This window comes from Rhinatrema bivittatum, chromosome 1, assembly GCF_901001135.1.
Source record: "Rhinatrema bivittatum chromosome 1, aRhiBiv1.1, whole genome shotgun sequence".
NCBI lineage: Eukaryota > Metazoa > Chordata > Amphibia > Gymnophiona > Rhinatrematidae > Rhinatrema > Rhinatrema bivittatum.
The window spans coordinates 47,532,417-47,551,836 of record NC_042615.1 but is presented as its reverse complement, the minus strand read 5'-3'; the positions used below and the strand labels follow the sequence as shown (position 1 = coordinate 47,551,836).

The following is a 19,420-nucleotide window of genomic DNA, read 5'->3' as shown; positions in this document are numbered from 1 at the left end:
TGTCTTTCATTTTAGGGTGAGTTACATTTTTGCAATGCTTGCACTCTAGTGTGTTTTGCAAGCAGTAGGCACTGAAACACCTTAACACGCATCAAACCAGCATCAACTACACATGCAGATATTTTGTTTGTTTTTTTGGAGTGACACAAAACGAAACAAGACATATGATTGGTGTTTTCATGCCTCTTGAATAGGGCAGCATATCCCTAATGCTTTCTTGGCTGATTTCAAAACACGACAAATTGCCCTGATGAAAATATGGAAGAGCAGTGTGAGTGTGATGGGTTACCTTAAATTTTTTCCCAAAAGCTGAGAACAAATATTAGAATCAAGAACCTCCAGGCACATAAAGGATGCATCCCACCGGTGGGAGGCAGATCCAGTGAGATGCTGCGGCAGTCAGGGAGAGAGGGCGCTCTGCTGCTGTGCCCGGTGAGGGTGGAGTCAGGCCCTGGGAGAGTCCTGCGGTGCTAAAAGTGTGGCGAGGTCCAATCAGGTTTTATTGGAGACCTGCTGTGGACCCCAGAATTGGTAGCAGATCCAGAGTGGAGCTGGAACTGATTAGCTAGCAAAGGGAAACGCTCTGTGCTTGAGGTTTTGATTGTGTTTGTATTGGTTTGTTTTATATATATTGTATGTCTTTTTATTGATGTTATTGGTTTTTATTTTGCGATACGCCTTGAATGACTGGCTTTGATACAGGTGCAATATGGAAACTTTTAAATAAATAACTAAGTAAAATAAATGTGCTTCAATATCCTATATCAATTTTGCTGAAAGAGTCAAGCCTAAAGGCCTCCCCCCTTAGATTGTTAGCTCTCTGGGGATAGGGAAATATCTACAGTATCTGAGTTTAATCTGCTTTGAAGTATCTAAAACAAGAACAGAAGTCAAATAAATTAAAAAAGACTCTGGAAGTCATCTTCCTGCTTTCTTACCAGCCTACAGTATAACAACACAAAGGGTAGTATTCACAAATCTTCTTTGATAGTATTATAGGCAACACGCAAAAGAAGAACTTGATACTTTACAGTTTCAATATTTTATTATACAATCACATGTATTACAACTATCTAGACAATTAAAATCTATCTAACTCACACACACCCCATACATTCATCACTCACATTACATAAAACCAAATAAGTGCAAATTTCAGACTTATTATTATTCATCGACTTTTGTACAATTATTATTATTAATCTACTTAATTCATTAATAGGTGATCCATGAAACGAATCCTCCTCTGTTTAATTCATTCATTTTTATTCCTAAAACGAGTCCAAGTCCAACAAAGATCTCTGTTTCAACCCTTTTTCATAAGGGCTTACTCAGGGACTAACTCAGGAGCGTCAGTATCTTCAAATATCAAATTCCTTCACCATAATTCTATAACCAAAAATATTATAAGAAAGATTTTTTTAATTTACTAATGCATTACTTCCCATACTGAAGAGGCCACACACAGCGTAACCCTTTAAATCCCCCCCTGCGCCCGCCGAGCCTATTTTGCATGGGCTCGGTGGCGCGCACAAGCCCCGGGATACGCGTATGTCCCGGGGCTTTGAAAAAAGGGTGGGAAGAGGGCGGGGGTGGGGGCGGCAATCCAGGGGCGGTCCCAAGTCCTCCGGCACAGCGGCCATGCTGGGGGCTGGTGCGCCGGCAGCTAGCCGGCGCGTGCAAGTTACGCCTGCCTTGGGCAGGCATAACTTAGACAACAAAGGTGGGGGTGGGTTAGGTGGGGCTGGGGGGGTGGGTTAGATAGGGGAAGGGAGGGGAATTGGGGGGGGGGGGGGGGGGGAGTGAAAGGAAAGTTCCCTCCGAGGCCATTGGGCCTCCCCTAGGGCTTGGCGCACACAAGGTGCACAAGTGTGCACCCCCTTGTGCGTGCCAACCCTGGATTTTATAACATGTGTGCGGTAGCGCGCACAAATGTACCCTGCGCGCGCTCCTTTAAAAATCTGCCCCCTTTGGTTTTATGTGATGTGAGTGATGAATGTATGGGGTGTGTGTGAGTTAGATAGATTTTAATTGTCTAGATAGTTGTAATACATGTGATTGTACAATAAAATTTTGAAACTGTAAAGTATAAAGGTCTTCTTTTGCGTGTTGCCTATATTCTTACCAGCCTAGGCAGCCACCTCTCATGGGCTCAGTAACTCAAATCCATTTTTGGGATGGGACTGAACTCTCTATAACTGCACTTTTCTGTGATGAAGGTGAAAACCTAAGGATTGTGTGGGGGGTGGCATGGTTATGAACTGGATTAGCACTTATCCACCCGTGGGTCAAATGTTCTTACAGTACAGAGGCAGAAACAGCACCTGTTTTGAGAGTACTTACTGCATTTTCAGTGAGTTGCATTCAGTTGTTTGCTGTTTGTTACTGCCTTCAGTCTGCAATCACGGGCCTAAACTCATGAGAATCGCTTTACTGCACGAACTAACTGTGAAACAAGCACCACTGAAACAGCCAGCCAACCAAGTTTATTGCATTCATTGAAGATGCTCTATTCCCTCACCCAAGGACCTAATTGCTATAGTCTTTGGGACAGAGCACAAAATGTAGTCAGCATCTCAGCCCTGACCCAGTTACACAGGGAGCGCAGACATGAAATCTTTTAAACATTATGCCAAACTGCGCCTAAAACCCATCCCGCAAATAAAGCAATCTCTTCTTTCAAACTCTGCTGTTCTCAGCAATTGGCTATGAGGGCACCTAAGGCAGCTGGCAGAGGTAATTTGTATGTCCCAGTTTCAGCTGCAGGAGTTGAAGGATCTTTCGGTGTCATGGCTCCTTCCATGGCAAAGATTTAAAGAAGGTTGGGAGAAACGAGTGAAGCACTGCCTGCATTGGTTCTAGAGCTCCTACAGGCACTTCTTTTAAGGATGCTAGGAAGAAACCACACTGCATTGGGTGCACACCCACACCCAATTTTCACAATTTGTACTGTTTCTGTTTTAAGAAAACCAGTGAGATCTGTGAAAAACCTCACTATGTTGCCGCAGCTTGCATTTCTCCTGGACTGATTTTCTTCCCCCTAAACTCTGCAAAGCATCAGCAAGCACAGAGGAACCAAAAGTGTGCACTACGAGTTAGGGCTACTAGTGGATTACTAGATTTACTGGTCTTGTACAAAATAACTATTTGTACCTTGGCTTTCCTCATATGCTCACAAATAACAGAGGGGCAGGGGACCAGAGTAACCGAGTGATTAAAGCAGCAGGCTGCAAGCCAGGCTTCAAACCCCACTGCCGCTCCTTGTGACCTTGGGTAAGTTACTTCACCCTCCATTGCCTCAGGACAAACTTAGATTATAACCTAATACAGGGAAATGTCTGAAAAGCAAAATATAAAAACAAATAAACTGTTTAAAACAACATTAGTTGGCCCAAACTCTAAGTTGTTGCTTGCCTGTGGTGTCTTGTTAGTGTACTTTGTAGATAAAATACATCTTAAAAGTGAAGGTCCCTCTGCTGTTTTAAAGCCCTTTTTATAGCCTGCTAGCTGTCAGACGTTACATTTACTAGCTGTGAAAAGGGTTTTGATTAGGGCAGGAGTTTGCTGGCGCTAAGGAACACTGCACAAGACTTAGTTGTGTGGACAGTTTCAGGGACAGTAGGTTAGCTCTCTGCCCTGTAGGGTTTATAATCTGGAGGCCATGGAGGCTGAGGTGACATGCTGAAGGTCGTAAAGGACTAGCGATAGCGGACGTGGGATTTCAACCCTGGCTTCCCTGGTTCTCGGCCCACCGCTGTAAGCACCGGGATACTCCTCCGCTCCTCGCACGGAGAAAGGGAACAGCACAGTTTGGGGGCAACCCTAGATGCCTGTTAGTCATAAAATGTTGGAAAACGGTTTTAATAAAGGGCAACAGAAGCTGCCATTTCGCCTCCGGGAATCGTGGGGCATATCAGTTGGTAAAAGCCTCTGTGTGTAGCAACAGGCACCAGTCTCTGCCCGGAGCACTGGAGAGTGGCGTTTATCCCCAGTGCTGTACGCCTTGGTCATACCGCTGCTGGCTGAGAAAATGAGATCTCATCACCATTATCATTTAATTTCATGCTAAGGCTACAACTACAGTATTTAAGAATAAAATTTATTGTTTAAGAATACAAGAGCTGGAAAGGGTTATTATTTACAATCAAATTCTATCTTATAGTAAAAGGCTGGTCACAATTAGTAGTATAGAGCAGTGGTTCTCAACCTTTATTCAGCCGGGACACACCTGACAGGTGGTTCTCACATGCAGGACACACTGAACGTGAGACCATCACGGGGCTAAATGTAAACATCCACTCTGCATCCACAGAAACCCCCTCGACCCCCAACAATGGGTGCAGAGCCAGAACTAGGGCATTACCCGTCAACTCACCATACATAAAAGATATTCTCGTTCTGGTGGCATTTCAGTAAAAGCAAAACAAACTCCCTTTACTACCAGGCACAATAGCCTTCCTTATGCAAAGACAGTAATTTACCACTAATGTATGTCCTATTGAGAAAATACAACAAGTAAGATTAATACAAATGCCTACACTACAAATATTAAACCAGGCCCTAAACACCAATATACTTCCTATTAGGAAAACAGAATAAGCCAAGCTGCTATAGAATCCCATGCAGAAATAATTGTAAAATTATACTAATAAATGTTTCAAAACAGCTGATGAACAGAATAACATCCAACAATTAAAAACTCATAAAATTTATTAAAACATGTCCAAATATCAATAAAATATTTCAAAACAGCAGACATCACATAATACCCAATAATTAAAATGGCAATCAATCATGAAAAATAATCTTAAAAAGCCACCTTTACTTACCCTCTCCAGCAACTCTCCTACTCCTTTCCCTTGCAGGCCAAAAGCACACACCAGAAGCAGCAGTGGCTGCTGAAGCTCTGTCCTCACAGTCCTCTTCCTTAGGGCCCACAACCAGTCTTTGTCTCTCTCTCACACACTCACATCAGTCACCTCCCTGACCAGTCTGTCTCCCCCACACTCACATCAGTCACCTCCCTGACCAGTCTCTCTCTCAATCACACACATGCTTTCTCACGTACACCTGCTCTCTGTTACTTACACACATGTTCTCAATCTCCCACATGCTCTCTCACTTAGACACATTCTGTCAATCACACTTGCACAAAAACACTCTCTCTTACTTACATACAAGCTTTCAGTCACACACACATGTTCTCTCTCCCTCTGGCTCACTCTCACTCATGGCCCCCCCTTCTCCCCAGCACAAATGGCAGGTGCAGTAGCCTCCTCCTCCAGTCCCTGTGGCCTGAAAATGAAGAATCACATCAGTTGTGGGTGGCTAATTCTGTTCTTACTCCCATCGCTGATCACTGGATGTGCTTCATTTTGGTCCAGGTCTGCACTGCTGCTGGTGCTTTATGCAGCATGGTCTTCTCTTCTTCCCATGCACCCCACTTTCAGTTCTGGGCCACGGTGGCGGGAAGAAGATATTGCTGCTGCCATTCCTGCCCGGACGGAACGGCAGCAGTGTTAGTAGAAGAATATGTGCATCTCGTTGTGATGAAGGAGAGGAAGGGAAGCATGACCGGGGCAGTGGGATGCCAAGAAGCTGCGGCACACCTGCTGGTGGTTGGCGACACTCTGGTGTGTCCCACACACTGGTTGAGTATCGCTGCTATAGAGAACTGGTAAGATACTCTTTAATATCTCCGATGGCTGGGAGTATGGGCATCTGGATAGGAGGTTTTGCTTGGGGGTGGGGGAGTCTCGGTCAGGTAGAGCCTCAAAATCCAGACAGGTACATTACAATGTGCAGTAGTCGTTGGCAGGGTTCTGGATTACCCCTCAGAGTTGCAGTTGTGAGCCAGATGCTGTTTGGAAGAGCCCTGTTTTTATCAGCTTTCTGAAGGTTAGGAGGCCTGGGGTTTGTCTGAACGTTGCTGGTAGAGGGCTCCATAGGGGTGGGCCTGCTCCTTGGAAGATCCTCTTTCTGGTGCCCAGAAACATCAGCAGGATTAGTGTAGTAGACAGAGAAAAACACTGGAGGTGGTGGATGTACTCTTGTATATACTGCCAGGATCTGTTGTCAGGAAACGCGAATGTCACCAAGACACTGACTTGACTTCATCCGTCCATTCTCCTCTGAAGTACATTGTGACTATTCTCCTTCCGATAAATCTTCCTTTGGTGTAAATATAGTCCTTAGGTCTTTGAGCTGAGCCTCCCACTTCCTTGGGCCTTCTGGCTCACCCTCAACAAGATAAACAGAGAGAAGGGGTGGGAAATATAAAACAGAAACATAAAACAAATGCACCAGAAGGGGCTTCAGCACTGATTCTAGGCTTCTGAGTCCAGGCCCCAGCTCCTTCCCTTCCCAAACCGCCACAAGCCAAAAGCAAGAAAAACCCAAAGGCCTCCATCCAGTTCAAAAGGTCGACCTGAGGCCTCTGGTGCCTCGCCCCTGGAGTCTCAAAATTCTGCGGCTCAGGAACTCAAACAGGAGAAAAAGAAATCCCACTGCAAAGAGTTCAGGTTCAGTCTTTCAAAGCTCAGTACAGCTTCCCCATGCTTAAATCCAGAACTGTGGCTGACACCGACCTCAGTCTGGCTCCCCTGGGATCTCCACCTCCATGTGCTCCGATTCCTCTTGGATCAGTTCCAGACAGCTTTTGTCGTCCTCCTCATGCTCTGAAGAACCTCTCTCTGCCCCTCTAGTAACCTTACCTGTGCTCTTTTTGGGGAGTCAGAATCCCCACCCTCTCTGTACTCAGGAACTCCACTCTCAGAGCCCCATTCATGCTACCTCTCCCATGGAATTCTGGGAGTTGTGGTCCTTTCACATCTGCTTTGTGCTCTGGGCTTTCTTCTTTTGCATCTCACTCTAGCAAACGCAATGCTATGCTCACCTCCTAACCGTGATAAGGGGCTTTCCTCATCACAATGTACAGTGGCTATAGAAAGTCTACACCGCTATGAATATGCATGCATTTAAATGATCTCTTTTTTTTCATTCAACACACCATGCTCCACACTTTTCAGGGCCAAAAATGTTTTATTGGAGTTCAAAGCAAATAGAAATTTAAAAAACCCTGAAATCCAACAATTGAATAAGTCTCCACCCCCCTGTCAATATTTGGTGGAAATACCAATTATAGCTGTGAGTCTGTTGGGGTAGGTCTCCACCAACTGTGCACACCTATATTTGTCAATATTTAGACCACTCTTCTTTACAAAACAATTCGAGCTCTATCAAGTTCCGTGGGCAGCATTAATGGACACCAAACTTTAAGTCATGCCACATATTTTCAATTGGTCAAGGCTCTTTTTCTTCCTTAGCCACTCCAGAGTAGCTTTAGCTGTGTGCTTTGGGCTGTTGTCTTGCTGAAGGGTGAACTTCTATCCAAGGTTCAGCTTTCTTTTGCTGAGGATCTACAGGGTAGCAGGTTTTCTGCAAGGATTCTTCTGTACTTTTCTGCATTAATTGTTCCTTCTGTCCTGACAATGAGAAACATCCCCATGATGTTGCCGCCACGGTAGGGATGGTGTTCTCTGGATGATTTGCTGTGTTGGGTTCGCACCAAACGAAACACTTTACATTCAGGTCTAAAAATCTATTTTATTTTTGTCAAACCACAAAACTTTTATGTCCTCAGTATTCCTTTGCGTACTTCAAACAGGATTCAAGGTTGGCTTTCTTGAGTGATGGCTTCCCTTCTTGCCACCCTATCATACAGGCCATATCTGTAGAGTGCTTGGAATAGTCACGTGTAAACTGTGACCAGTCTTGGCCATGGAAGCCTGGAGCTCTTTCAAATTTCCATTGGCCTCTTGGTTGTCTCCCTGATCAGTTTCCTCCTTGCTCGGCTATCCAGTTTAGATGGACAGCCTGATCCAAGCAGGATCTTGGTATGCCATACACTTTCCACCTCTTAATCATCAGCTTCGAGGGATATTCAAGGACTTTGCAATTCTTTAATACCTATTCCCAGATCTGTGCCTTGCACACCTTTCCCCCAGAGTTCTTCTGACAGTTCCTTGGCCTTAGCTTTCAAATGTACTACCCAGCAGAGGGAACCAACAGAAACTGCAGAATGTATCCTCTTATCGTGTGAATCAATAAAATTTAACATAAGTGGGGCCAATTCACTTGGTGTGCGTGCTTTGGAAGGTGATTGGTTACACTAGACTTTTAAGATTTTAGGATTGCTACAGAAAACCAAGGAAGGTGGACACTTACCCAACCAAGCTATTCCATGTTGTTATTTCTACTTCCTTTTCTAAGGAATTCTGGAATATATTTTTCTCTTGGCAGTTGTTGGGTGGGATGTATGGCTACTTGGAACAAACACTATTTTAATCCATTTTCCTTCCAGGCTTTACGTCAACAAAAGGTGAACATTTTGGAAGGGAGCACAGACCCACTATAGCCACTGTGTATGTATATCTCAAGTCCTGGTCATTTATTGATCTTTGCAACTGATATTTTGGAACAGCAGAAGAGAACATTGAAGTATAAGATGAACTACTCTGAATTGGAGGTGGTGCATTTCTCTGGAGGTTATAGATGGGTAGATCATTTAAGTGCATGCCAATTGATAACAGGTATTTAAGCATCCAAGTCCCAGTGAAGTTAGCTGACCTTTATAAAATAAACTATCATCTAACATCTAGTAGCATGATATGTAGTAGTCGTAGAGTCTTTGGGAAGATGACTAACTTAGCAAGATGAAACAGCCTGACCCCCGGCTTCAGAGGGGCCCATAAGTGCCATCAAGATGCATAAATTTCTGTCCCTGTTCCAAATGAATCCAGTTCATGGCTCAGGCTCAGAATTCAGGGATGTGAATATAGCGCTTTTTCTAGATTCAATTGGAAGCATAAAAAGTTGCACATTTGACTTTTAGACAGATAAAGAGCACAGGGGGCCTTGCCACATCATAACTACAAAGCTATTTCCAGGCCAAGCATTTAGTGCCTCTTATGGGGTGGATACCCAGTGCAGAGGGTACAGAGTAGCTGCACCTGAAAAGCAGGGCTGCATGGCCTTGTAGGTTAAAAATATTTGCCATATATAAATTCCTCACGCGCTATTATTCCTCCCAGATCCGCACTCACCGTCTTAACCTTACCCCCTCGCCTATGTGTGAGAAATGCACTCTATCACCGGGCAGTCTGGGTCACAAGTTTTGGGGTTGCCCTACAGTTCAGACTTTTTGGCACGCAGCTGGCACTTTCATTTTTCGAGTGACTGGGATACAGCTACCTTTTCAGACTCCCGTCCTTCTTTTTGACTACCTGCGAGGAGTGGCATTGGGGCAGAAATGTAAGCAGCTGTGGATTCGGAAGGTTTGTTAGCCAAGGAGCCCATCCTTCAATCCTGGGTGGGACCGGACTCCCCTAATTTGGAAAAATCAAATTCGCCCTTTGTGTTTGGCTGAGAAGGTGGCAGAGCGCATAGACATCGCTGGTATATCACTGGTATATTCAGTTTTTGCCTCACAGAGCATGCAGTTTAATTCTCAATGATTTTTCTCTGCCTTCTGTTCATTAATTTTCCTTTTTCATGTTTTTGTCCCCTTGTTTTGGCCTAAGGGGGGGAGGGGAGTGGGGGGGGGGGCTGTTTTGTAGTAAGGGGGGGTTGTGAAGCTTCCACCAGCCTGCTCTTCATGTTTTCGGTCAATGTTCTCTATGCCCCATTTTTGGGGGGGGGGGGTAAAGGGGAGGGAGGGTTTAGTGGGATTAAGGGAATGCATTGCCTTCATTATATGCCTACTGTTACTACTCTAGTCGTTGTTTATTTGTTCTGGTTATTTGGAAATGTTTGTATTCTGCGAAACTCAATAAAGATATTTAAACATAAAAATATTTGCCATTTGTCATCTGTGGGTCCCTGCTGCTCACCATTAAAAACTGTCTGCTTTTGAGGTTTGCACTTGCAAAGACAGTACAGGAAACTTAAGGAGTAAATGCAATCGTAATCTCTCCTCTGCCCAATCTTGTCACATAGAGACTGGATGGCCTGGACAGATGCCAGGCTGACACAATTTGCAAAGTTCAGTTGTTTCCCTTTCCGATGCTGGTAGACATATTGGATATCCTGCAGAGTATCTGATGTAAGCACAGACAGCACCTTACATCTGGGAACTAAATCACTTACCCTGTATTTCAAGAGCATGGCATCGACTCCCACCAAGAGAGACTCTCAAAGACAGCAAATATTTACACCTTTTCAGAGACCCCATAATGAGGCAAACAATAAAACCTGATGCAATTGCCCCTGTATTTATGGACTCTTTTCTACTCAAAGTAATCCTTTTGGGCTTACTTTAGATATGCAGCTCTCAATAATCCAATGGACATGTTGCAACACAGCAGTTGTGGAGGATGAATTTTGGGGGGAGAGGGTGGATGAGGAGTGTGAGTGTGTGTGTGTGTGTGGGGGGGGGGGGGGGGGGGGGAAGGGTCACCTGCAAGGATGAAATCACCACTAGTCACATGTTCTTTTTGTGCCTTAAGGAACAGCAGTTCTGACACTGAGTGCAGAATACAATTAGGGGTCTCTGCAAAACCACAGCTCATGCTAAAGTTATTATTGGTGGTTTGGATTGTGAAAACTATTCACCCCTGCTTGCTTTCTTCAGCTTGCGGCTGCATTGTGATGCATTGGAAGCAAAAGGCCCTGCCCAGCACCCAGTAATGATTTGAGAGTGCCCTGGTGCTCAAAAACACTGAAAGGGCAGGCTACCAGGTGAGGGGTCTTGCTAGGGACTTCACAAAATATGAGCCTCCTTCGGGCAGTCTTTGAGGGAGTCATTGTTAAATGCAAACGGGATTTTAGCAAATTGTCTGCCTGATGTGCAGGTAAACTTTCATATGCAGGTCACGCTTATGCTTGAGTTCAACTGGACTGGTTAGGGTTGTCACTTACATGTGTATTTTTCAGGTTTAAAAGTTTGCATACAAGTTTCCCTGGGAAATTTACATAGTAACATAGTAATGACAGCAGAGAAAGATCAGATGGTCCATCCAGTCTCAAAATATTTTGCATTTAAATTGTATTCTCCTTGTTCATTGTAAGATAATGTTTATTTCTTCCAAGTTTCAATTCACCTTGTTCATTGTAAGACATTATTCTATATACTGTCATTTAACTGTTGTAATGTAAACCGAAGTGATTAGTAACTCTGTTACCAGAACTTCGGTATATAAAACGGTTAAATAAATAAATAAATCCAGTCTGCTCAACAATTTGCTTATAGTTACCCTCATGTATACTGCTAAGGGCAGTAACAGCAGGTGTAACTCACGTGGTTACTTCCGATGGGATTGTTTTCATAGCGAATATGCACGCGTACCTTCCCTTTGAAATGTGGTGTCACTTATGTCCGCCTTCACTGCATAAATTATCCACTGCATTACCAAATTACCCTCCGAGTGCCAGCAAAGCCAGTATGCTCCTGGGTGCCTACCATGCATTACTCTCTTCTCCCACCTGGTTCAATGGAGAGCCTGTCAAGGGGCATTTCAGACTTACCCCTTTATTCATTATCTTTTAAATATATATATATATATATATATATATATATATGCTAAAGAAAATATTTTAAAAATAATCCCTCTTCTCCTTAAAATGGAATTTCCCTAGAATTCTGCCCTACTGTAGGCATTGGCATTGAAGTCTAGGAAGTGTGAGGGGCCGACATAATTAATAGAACACAAATTGGTAAAAGTGAAAGTTAAAAGTAAAATCTTAAATCAGAAGAAAAGGAAAGGGAAGCAGGAGGGTTCATTTATGCATGCCTTTTCAGGGCTGCTGGGTGTACAGCCAAAAAGTGATTTCACCTACGTCAATGTTTTGCACCAGGGTATGAGAAGCAGCTGTCCGGATCCTCTGACCCTGATCTGGGCTGGAGCAAATAAACAGAAAGACCCGTGTATGTATGTTATACATGAACCTATAACTCGGGAGTTCATCCCATTTCTTAAAAACGGATGAGTCTGCCTCTCCAGGAACTGTAACTGATTACCAAGATAATTATTTTTAGCTTTTTTTTTTCATGCAGATAATGAGAAAAATCATTCTTTCAAAAAAAAAGAATACCAAATCTTTCTTTTGCACCATAAATATCCAACTGCGGAGTTTTTCGTTTCACTTAGAAACCAGGATAAAAAAAAATTACATATATAGGCAGCAGGAACAAACTAAAAGTGCTCCAAGTTTTGGAAACCACCTCTTCGTGTGGTTGTGGTTGCTGCAAAGGCTGTAATGTTGCATCGCCTCCTGCCGTCGGATGCATTTACCACGTTTGCTGACCTTTTTGGGCCGCCTGACCCCCGCCTCTCCTTTGCCGGAACTCCCCCGGTGGCTCCCGGGCTCGCGCCGGCCTTACTCTTGCTAAAGGTAAATGCCAAGCTTTGGGTGCGCGACCCGGGCCCTCCCCCGGCCCCGGCCCCCGCACTCACCTTAGCCGGCATCGCGCCTCGGGCTGCCTCCGCCAGTGTCCCCTCCGCCGGGCCCAGAAACGTCCTTTAAGGAGCCCTCTCCTCGAATCGGAGGCCTGGCAGCTGTCGCTCGCCTGCCGCTAATACCCAGAGACACTTTCTCCCAGGCTCCTAAACTCCATCCTTAATCTGATTAGTTGTCTTTTCACAGCTTTCCTTTTTTTTTTTTTTTCTTTAACAAAACGTTGAGACCCTGCAACGAGAACAAACCCGGGGAAATAAAAGTAAAGGGAAGGCAACGGGTTCCGTCTGGAGACCGGGGGGGATCCGCCTGGGAGTGCAGCTGTGAGGTGACCTCGTCTCCAGGTCCCCCTGGAAGAAGGAGGAGGAGGATGTGTGGGGCCAAAGCCCTTCCTACCCCCCCCCCCCTCACTATTCCGCAGCCCCGGCATCGTTCACCCCCCCCCCCCCCCGACCCGCAGGGGCTCCCCCTCCCCCATCGAGCTGCAGGAGGGCCTGCGCTTCACCACAGCCTTTGACCCTTCGGCCTGTCACAGTGATCCGAGCTTTCATGAACTTGCTCGTGTTGGCGGAAGAGAGTCAATAGTCGGTATATTAAAAAAGGGTTTCCTTTTTTTTAAGGGAGGGGGCTGTGTTTACATTAGGAGCGCAATCGGCCCGGCGGCTTCGTCCCGGCAGCTGCCGTTGTTACAGAGCTGCCCTGCAGCCTCCCAGGAAGCTGCGCACACATCCTGTAAACAGAGCCGACCTGCTCTGACTTTGGGTGACAGCTGCTGGAATAAGACTGAACTTTCCTGCTCTTCATTCACCAGCCCTGCATGCAGCCTTGCACGATGGTGAGGAGCCCACTGCTTAGGTTAACAGTCAAAGCCAGTGCCTGAGATAAAAGTGACTTGCTCAAGGTCACAAGGAGCGAAGGCCACACCAAAGCTGGTGCAGGTATGGCCGAATTTTGTGTCTTTAATTGGCAATCAACAGAAAAGAATTTAACATTGTTTTAATTAAAAATGCAAGTGATTTAATGTAATCCGAAGTATTCTACATTTATTTTTAAACAAAGCAACCTGCTTATGTTAGAAGCCAGAGCCAGTGTTAAGCAATGTCTGCTGGTTTGCATGGGAAAGCTATTGAACACTTCAGGCAGCAGCTGTACTGTGAAGATTACAAAACAAATGCTGGGATAGAATCATCCTGAATGTGGCCCAGATTAACCTGTTACCAGGCAGGCTCATAGCGACCCTGTTTGTGGTAAGTGGAATGAAATAAGTGGTTTCCTTTCTGAAGGGCAGGGGAAGGGACTTGTCTCAGGCATTCCCCATTCATTCTCTTCCATTCGGGTTTTTCATGTGAAAACTGCAGGGGTGACATGCAGGGCTGGTGCTAGCATTTTTGCTGTCCTGTGCGAACATTACTGTACTGCCCGACTCCTCGCTTTTTTTTTTTTAAACAGAATACCCCACCTCACTTGAACATGCAGAACACAGACTCACCCTCATCAAATTCAGAATAAAGAGACTATAAACTATAAAGTGAACCGGAAACCACAAACTGCAACAAGCCAGACTCTGTAGGCAATGCAGCAACGGAGAAACAGAAACAGCATCAGCCCTCATAAATCATTCAAAAACAATAAAATCAAGGAATATAAATCAATCATATTAGTAAAACCATTCTTATAAAAATATTTCCAATAATCTAAGGAAAGAGCTCATACAAAATTTAAAAAATTTCCCAAACAAATTATTTCAAAATGGCAGACACAATCCAATAAGTTAAACTAATAAGGATGGAAAAAGTTTTATTTCCAGTCATCCTGAGTAAGGCATGGATTAGTGCGGCAGCACAAATTTTCTTCACACATACACACACCCAGGCAGGCTCCCATTCACACACACAAACAACTCCAGACAGGTTACCATACACACACACACCCCAGACAGATTCCCATACACACACACACACACACACACACACACTAGATAGGTTCCCATTCCTTCACACACACCCCAGACAGATTCCCATACACACACACACACACTAGATAGGTTCCCATTCCTTCACACACAACCCCAGACAGATTCCCATGCACTCAGAAATACACACACACACACCAGACAGATTCCTATTCACATATACACACCCCAGACAGGTTCCCATTCAAACACACAACCCTTGAGGCAGGCTCCCATTCACACACACCACACCCTCAGATCAGGATCTCATTCACACACACCACACTCCCATACCCCAGTAAGACTCATTCATACACACTGCACCCCAGTAAGGCATTCATTCATTCACACACACACACACACACACACAAATACCAGCAGGAGCCATTCTACTGCTCCTCATGTGCTGGCCTGTGCGCTAATCAAATCACGCGAGCCTAGCACTTTACAGGGGCTACCGGTGCCATTGGTCAGCCCCTGTCACATGGTAGGAGCACAAGATGGCGTGGGCCATCCAGTGCTCCTACCATGTGACAGGGGCCGGCCAATGGCACGGATACCCTGTCACATGGTAAGGGCAAAGGGCCATCGGCGCCATTTTGATTAGTGACAGCCGACAGCCCGGGAGCGGGAGATCGCTCCAGGGACCCCCACTGGACCCACCAGGTACCTGTAAAAAGTTTTTTGGGGGGAAGGGAGGGTGGGGGAAGCTAAGGTATTAGTTTTAAAGGGTCAGGGTGGGTTTAGGGGTTATCTGTGTGCCGTTTTTCCCGCCCTCCCCCAAAATGATAAGAGAACCCCCACGATCAATATCCTGGGGTTTTCCTATCGTTTTGGGGGAGCCCCCGATTTCTGATGATTTTGAAAATATCGTCCGATATTTTCAATCGTCCGAAGCCCGATTCACATCCCTCTGGACTCTGCTCTCAGCACCTCATAGAACAACAGTCACCGGGGGTTGCTCTTAAACATGTAGGAGCTTCTTTCTGAGAACACCTGATATCACGCATGCTTCCTTTTCCTAGCCACAGCATGAGCCCCAGGATGTGGTAATAATATTAATTAATGGGCAGCAAGCAGGGCATAGATAGTCAGGCCCTACTTTATACAGCACTCAGAGCACACAGCACTCCTCATCTTCCCCCTCCTGAGCCTCCGTCCTATCCCCACGCTGAGCAAGATGGCGAGAGCATACACCAAGTACAACTTACTCTGTTAAGAGCAGCAGAAGTGGAGGAGGCTCTGGCAGCCACATGCAGCAACCAAGGTAACTAAGCGAGCCAGCTGCCCGAACCACACCAACGCCTCCCTACTACTGCACTTGTATATATGAGGAACTACTCTACTGTGATGAGTTAATGTGTCACCCAAACCCCTCTCTCCCTTTGTTTTAAAATTTGGAAGAGACTGGTGGGGCTTTCAGTGCTTCCCTACCTCTCTTTTTAAACATACGAATCCTCTCCATTGCTGCACATTTTCCTTAATGCAGGTGTGCCTTGGGCTTGAATACAGGGGCGGCTCAAGGCAATCTGCTGCTTGAGGCAAAGGATGAAATGGTGCCCTCCCCCTGCCCCCGTGGCCCGGTGCAGGTGAAAACACCAAGGGCCAGGGCAAGGGGAAGCAATGGAGGGTGAAGTGACTTGCCCAAGGTCACAAGGAATGGCAATAGGATTTGAACCCTGCCTTCCCTTGTCTGCAGCTCACTGCTCTAAGCACTCAGTTTTTGGGCCTGTTATTTTTTTGTTCTCAGTCTTCGGCGTTCACACTAGGAGGCACTGGAGAAATGTTTAATGGGGTGGTGGCCTTTGGCCACCCCACCTCCTGGGTCTAGAAATAGGACTCCTCTATTCCCTATTGCCTGCCTCCCACTCTTCTCCAAGATCTGCCCCCTGGGGTTGTGAGAGGTTGGTAAATGGTGTGTGGGAAATTATTTTAAGCAGTTACAGGCCGATACAGTACAGTGTGCTCCGGTGGAGCACACTGTACTGTTAACCCGCGTTTGGACGCACATTTTCGACACACTAGCTTTACCCCTTATTCAGTAAGGGAAATAGCGCGTCAAAAACGCACATCCAAACCCCCCCCCCCCCCCCCCCGAAACTAATAGCGCCCACAACATGCAAATGCATGGCGATATTAAGTCAGAGGTCCCAAAATTTAAAAATAATTTGAAATTTAAAAAAAAAAATTTTAAATCGTCCCTCGGCTCGCGGCTTGAAAACCGGAAGCTCAATTTTCCGGCATTCGGTTTCCGAACCCGTGGCTGTCAGCGAGTTTGAGAACCGATGCCGGCAAAATTGAGCTTCAGCTGTCAAACTCGCTGACAGCCGCCGCTCCTGTCAAAAAAGAGGCGCTAGGGACGCACTAGTGTCCCTAGCGCCTCTTTTTACCACGGGCCCTCATTTGCATGCGGGCCGATACTAAATCACGCGCACAGGAGACTTTTACTGTATCGGCCCGTTAGTTAGCTTGTGGAAGAATATTGTACTATGATAGAGAGTAATGAAGCAGAGAAATCACTGATATTATTAGTGTAATTAACTGATATAAGGCCTATAGGTTCTGAAAATAAATATGCTATTTTTCTTAGCCTGCTTGTAACAAAAAACAAGTCATGAAATCAGATATATTGGAGAGCAGTTATTCAGAAGGCTAACTATGCAGATACCGCCACACCTAACTGCTTGCTGATATGATAAGAACAGACAGTTGGGGCCTCAAGAACACATGGGAGTAGCCCAGAGAAAGACTGAAACTAGAGCAAAGATCAGAAGAATTAACTTAAAAAGAGCAACATGAAACAAGCTGGATGAAATCAGAGAAAGAACAGCTCAGAAGAATAGCTTTAGACATTCACTGTAGTTAATGAAGTGCCTGATGAGCTGTTGCTAGTTTCCCGGCGCTGTTTTCCCGAATCTCCAAAGATATATAGACTCACGTTTGGGAAGTGTGAGGAGAAGGATTTTTGTGTATATATATTCTTTAATGCAAACTCTAATCTTGTATGCTTTTATTGCTTATTCTCAGACTTACAAGTAAAACTTCTATACTTATAAATAAGTGTGTTGTGTAACCTATGACAAAATAATCACCTTTTTTCCTATCTACTACATTTAGTGACAGAATGGGATTGGTGTTTATTTGTCTCCTAGTTTGTTATATTGCTATACAGTAAATAAGAGGCAGAAATTGACAAAAAGAATGTGTCATTTTTGCTGTTAATACCTGGATCATGTGTATGTCTAGCAATGTTCCCACTGACCAGGTTTCTGATACTGTGTCTGGCTGGACCATTCACAACAAACTGAATGCTGCAGCACAGTTACTGAGCCAAAGAGAGACAGCTGATGTGACAGAGAATATAAGGCTGGGACAGAGCTCTGACTTGACCTCTGAAATAGTTACCTACCTCTCCTGATATGTCAGAAGATGTCAGGGACTGTTTGAAGGCATGTTTGATGCTTTTGTCTGCTACCACCATCTTTTAATTGTCAGGATTCTCTTAAGAAGGTGTGACTGACTTACAGCACTAAGTTGAAGAACTGCTGTCAAATTCAGAAAATCTTGCTCAGTGTCCATGTGCATTTGCAGTTGAAACCATAGTCTGCATTTCTGCATGACCATAGTCATGCAGAAATGCAGAATCTGGTCACAAAGGGACAAGAAAATCCCTCTGTTGAGGACATTAATAATTCTGATACTGTACAGCTGATTACCAGTACTTTAGAACCTAAAAAAAACCCACAGGAAGCTGAAGATTTAACAGATAAGGGGAATGGAGCTAGTGAGGAAGAGGGACAGTGGAAGATATGCAAGTCTTGACTGTGCCTTTCGTACACAAACACAAACAGAAGAAAAAACTGGTTTCTCTAGCACAGAATTAGCTTTTCTGTTTAAAAGTTCTAAACAGACAAAGAGTTAAGAAGCTGGGAATGTAAGTTGACTTTTATTGCAGATGAACGAAATTTAGTGAATTTCCTATGTACTTCCAGCTCTAACTGGACAAAAGTAAGATCTGCAATTTGTCAAAGTGATAAGGAGGGAGATATGCCCCCCTCCCCCAATGGCTATCATAGAGTTTTTACAGAAACTGTACCTTGATGAGGGCTCCTTTCTTTCAAAGGCACCCTTTAGGAATTCTTTACCTGATAGTATTTTAGCCATACAACTGTTAACCCTTCTGTATACTTTTATAGAGTGCTAAGCTGTAGAATGGATGTTAGACCATATAACTGCTGCTTACTTCAAAAGATGGGTTACAATTATGCTGGTTAGACCAAAATTGTCCTAAGGAATGTGAGAGCCTCTTATCAGAAATATAGAGAGCAGCCTGCATTTCTTATTTTCTTTGGATATATATATATGTTTTGTTGACCCTTTTTGTCTATCCTCTCCTTATCTGTCTCGGTATCAGGCAGATGTGCTTACTAATCTGAATGTCTAATTAATGGTGAGATCGCACTACAAGAAATGGGAGACAAGACTGAAAGTGCATGATCCCGATCAGCTGCAGCAAATTTCTCCATCAGATCAGAACATCTGCTGCACAAGACCCATTGTGTTCATAAGTTTCTTCTTATTTTCTGTTCCTATTATTATTTTTTATTTAGTGAAAGAACCTGATGTTATAGCATGATGTTATGGCAAGATGCAGGATATTTGCCTGGAAAGCGAGAAACGTTATAAGTTTAGCGATTTGGAGCTGCCTTAGTTATTGGATAGGCGGTGGAGGAATCAATTCATCTGATAATGATTATGTTAAAGAAGAGTTTAGAGCATATGCTTAGAATATTGAGTAAATGTAGAGCAGTACCATGTACAAAGAAACTGTTAGTGTTAAAGTTTGGATTTTTTCATCCTGTACTTTTATCCATACTGTAGCATGTTGCAAGAGTCACTGCTGAAAGATGATGGGATGCACCGTGAATTGCTTGCCTGTTTTGTCATCAGAGTGAATGTTTGTCCACAAGCCCTGATGCACACACACAGATGCAAAAGACCATCCATGCCGCATGT

At 44.6% G+C, this 19,420-nt stretch overlaps 1 protein-coding gene across 1 annotated transcript in view; it reads right to left on the bottom strand.

Moving 5' to 3' along the window:
* Positions 1-12,826, bottom strand: part of REELD1 (reeler domain containing 1) — a 46,855-nt gene extending 34,029 nt beyond the window's left edge. Inside the window, exon 1 of the mRNA XM_029602462.1 lies at positions 12,453-12,826. Within this exon, the coding sequence (XP_029458322.1) occupies positions 12,453-12,464 (12 nt within the window). The 5' untranslated portion in view covers positions 12,465-12,826. The remainder of the gene's footprint in view (positions 1-12,452) is intronic.
* Positions 12,827-19,420: the final 6,594 nt, after the last annotated feature.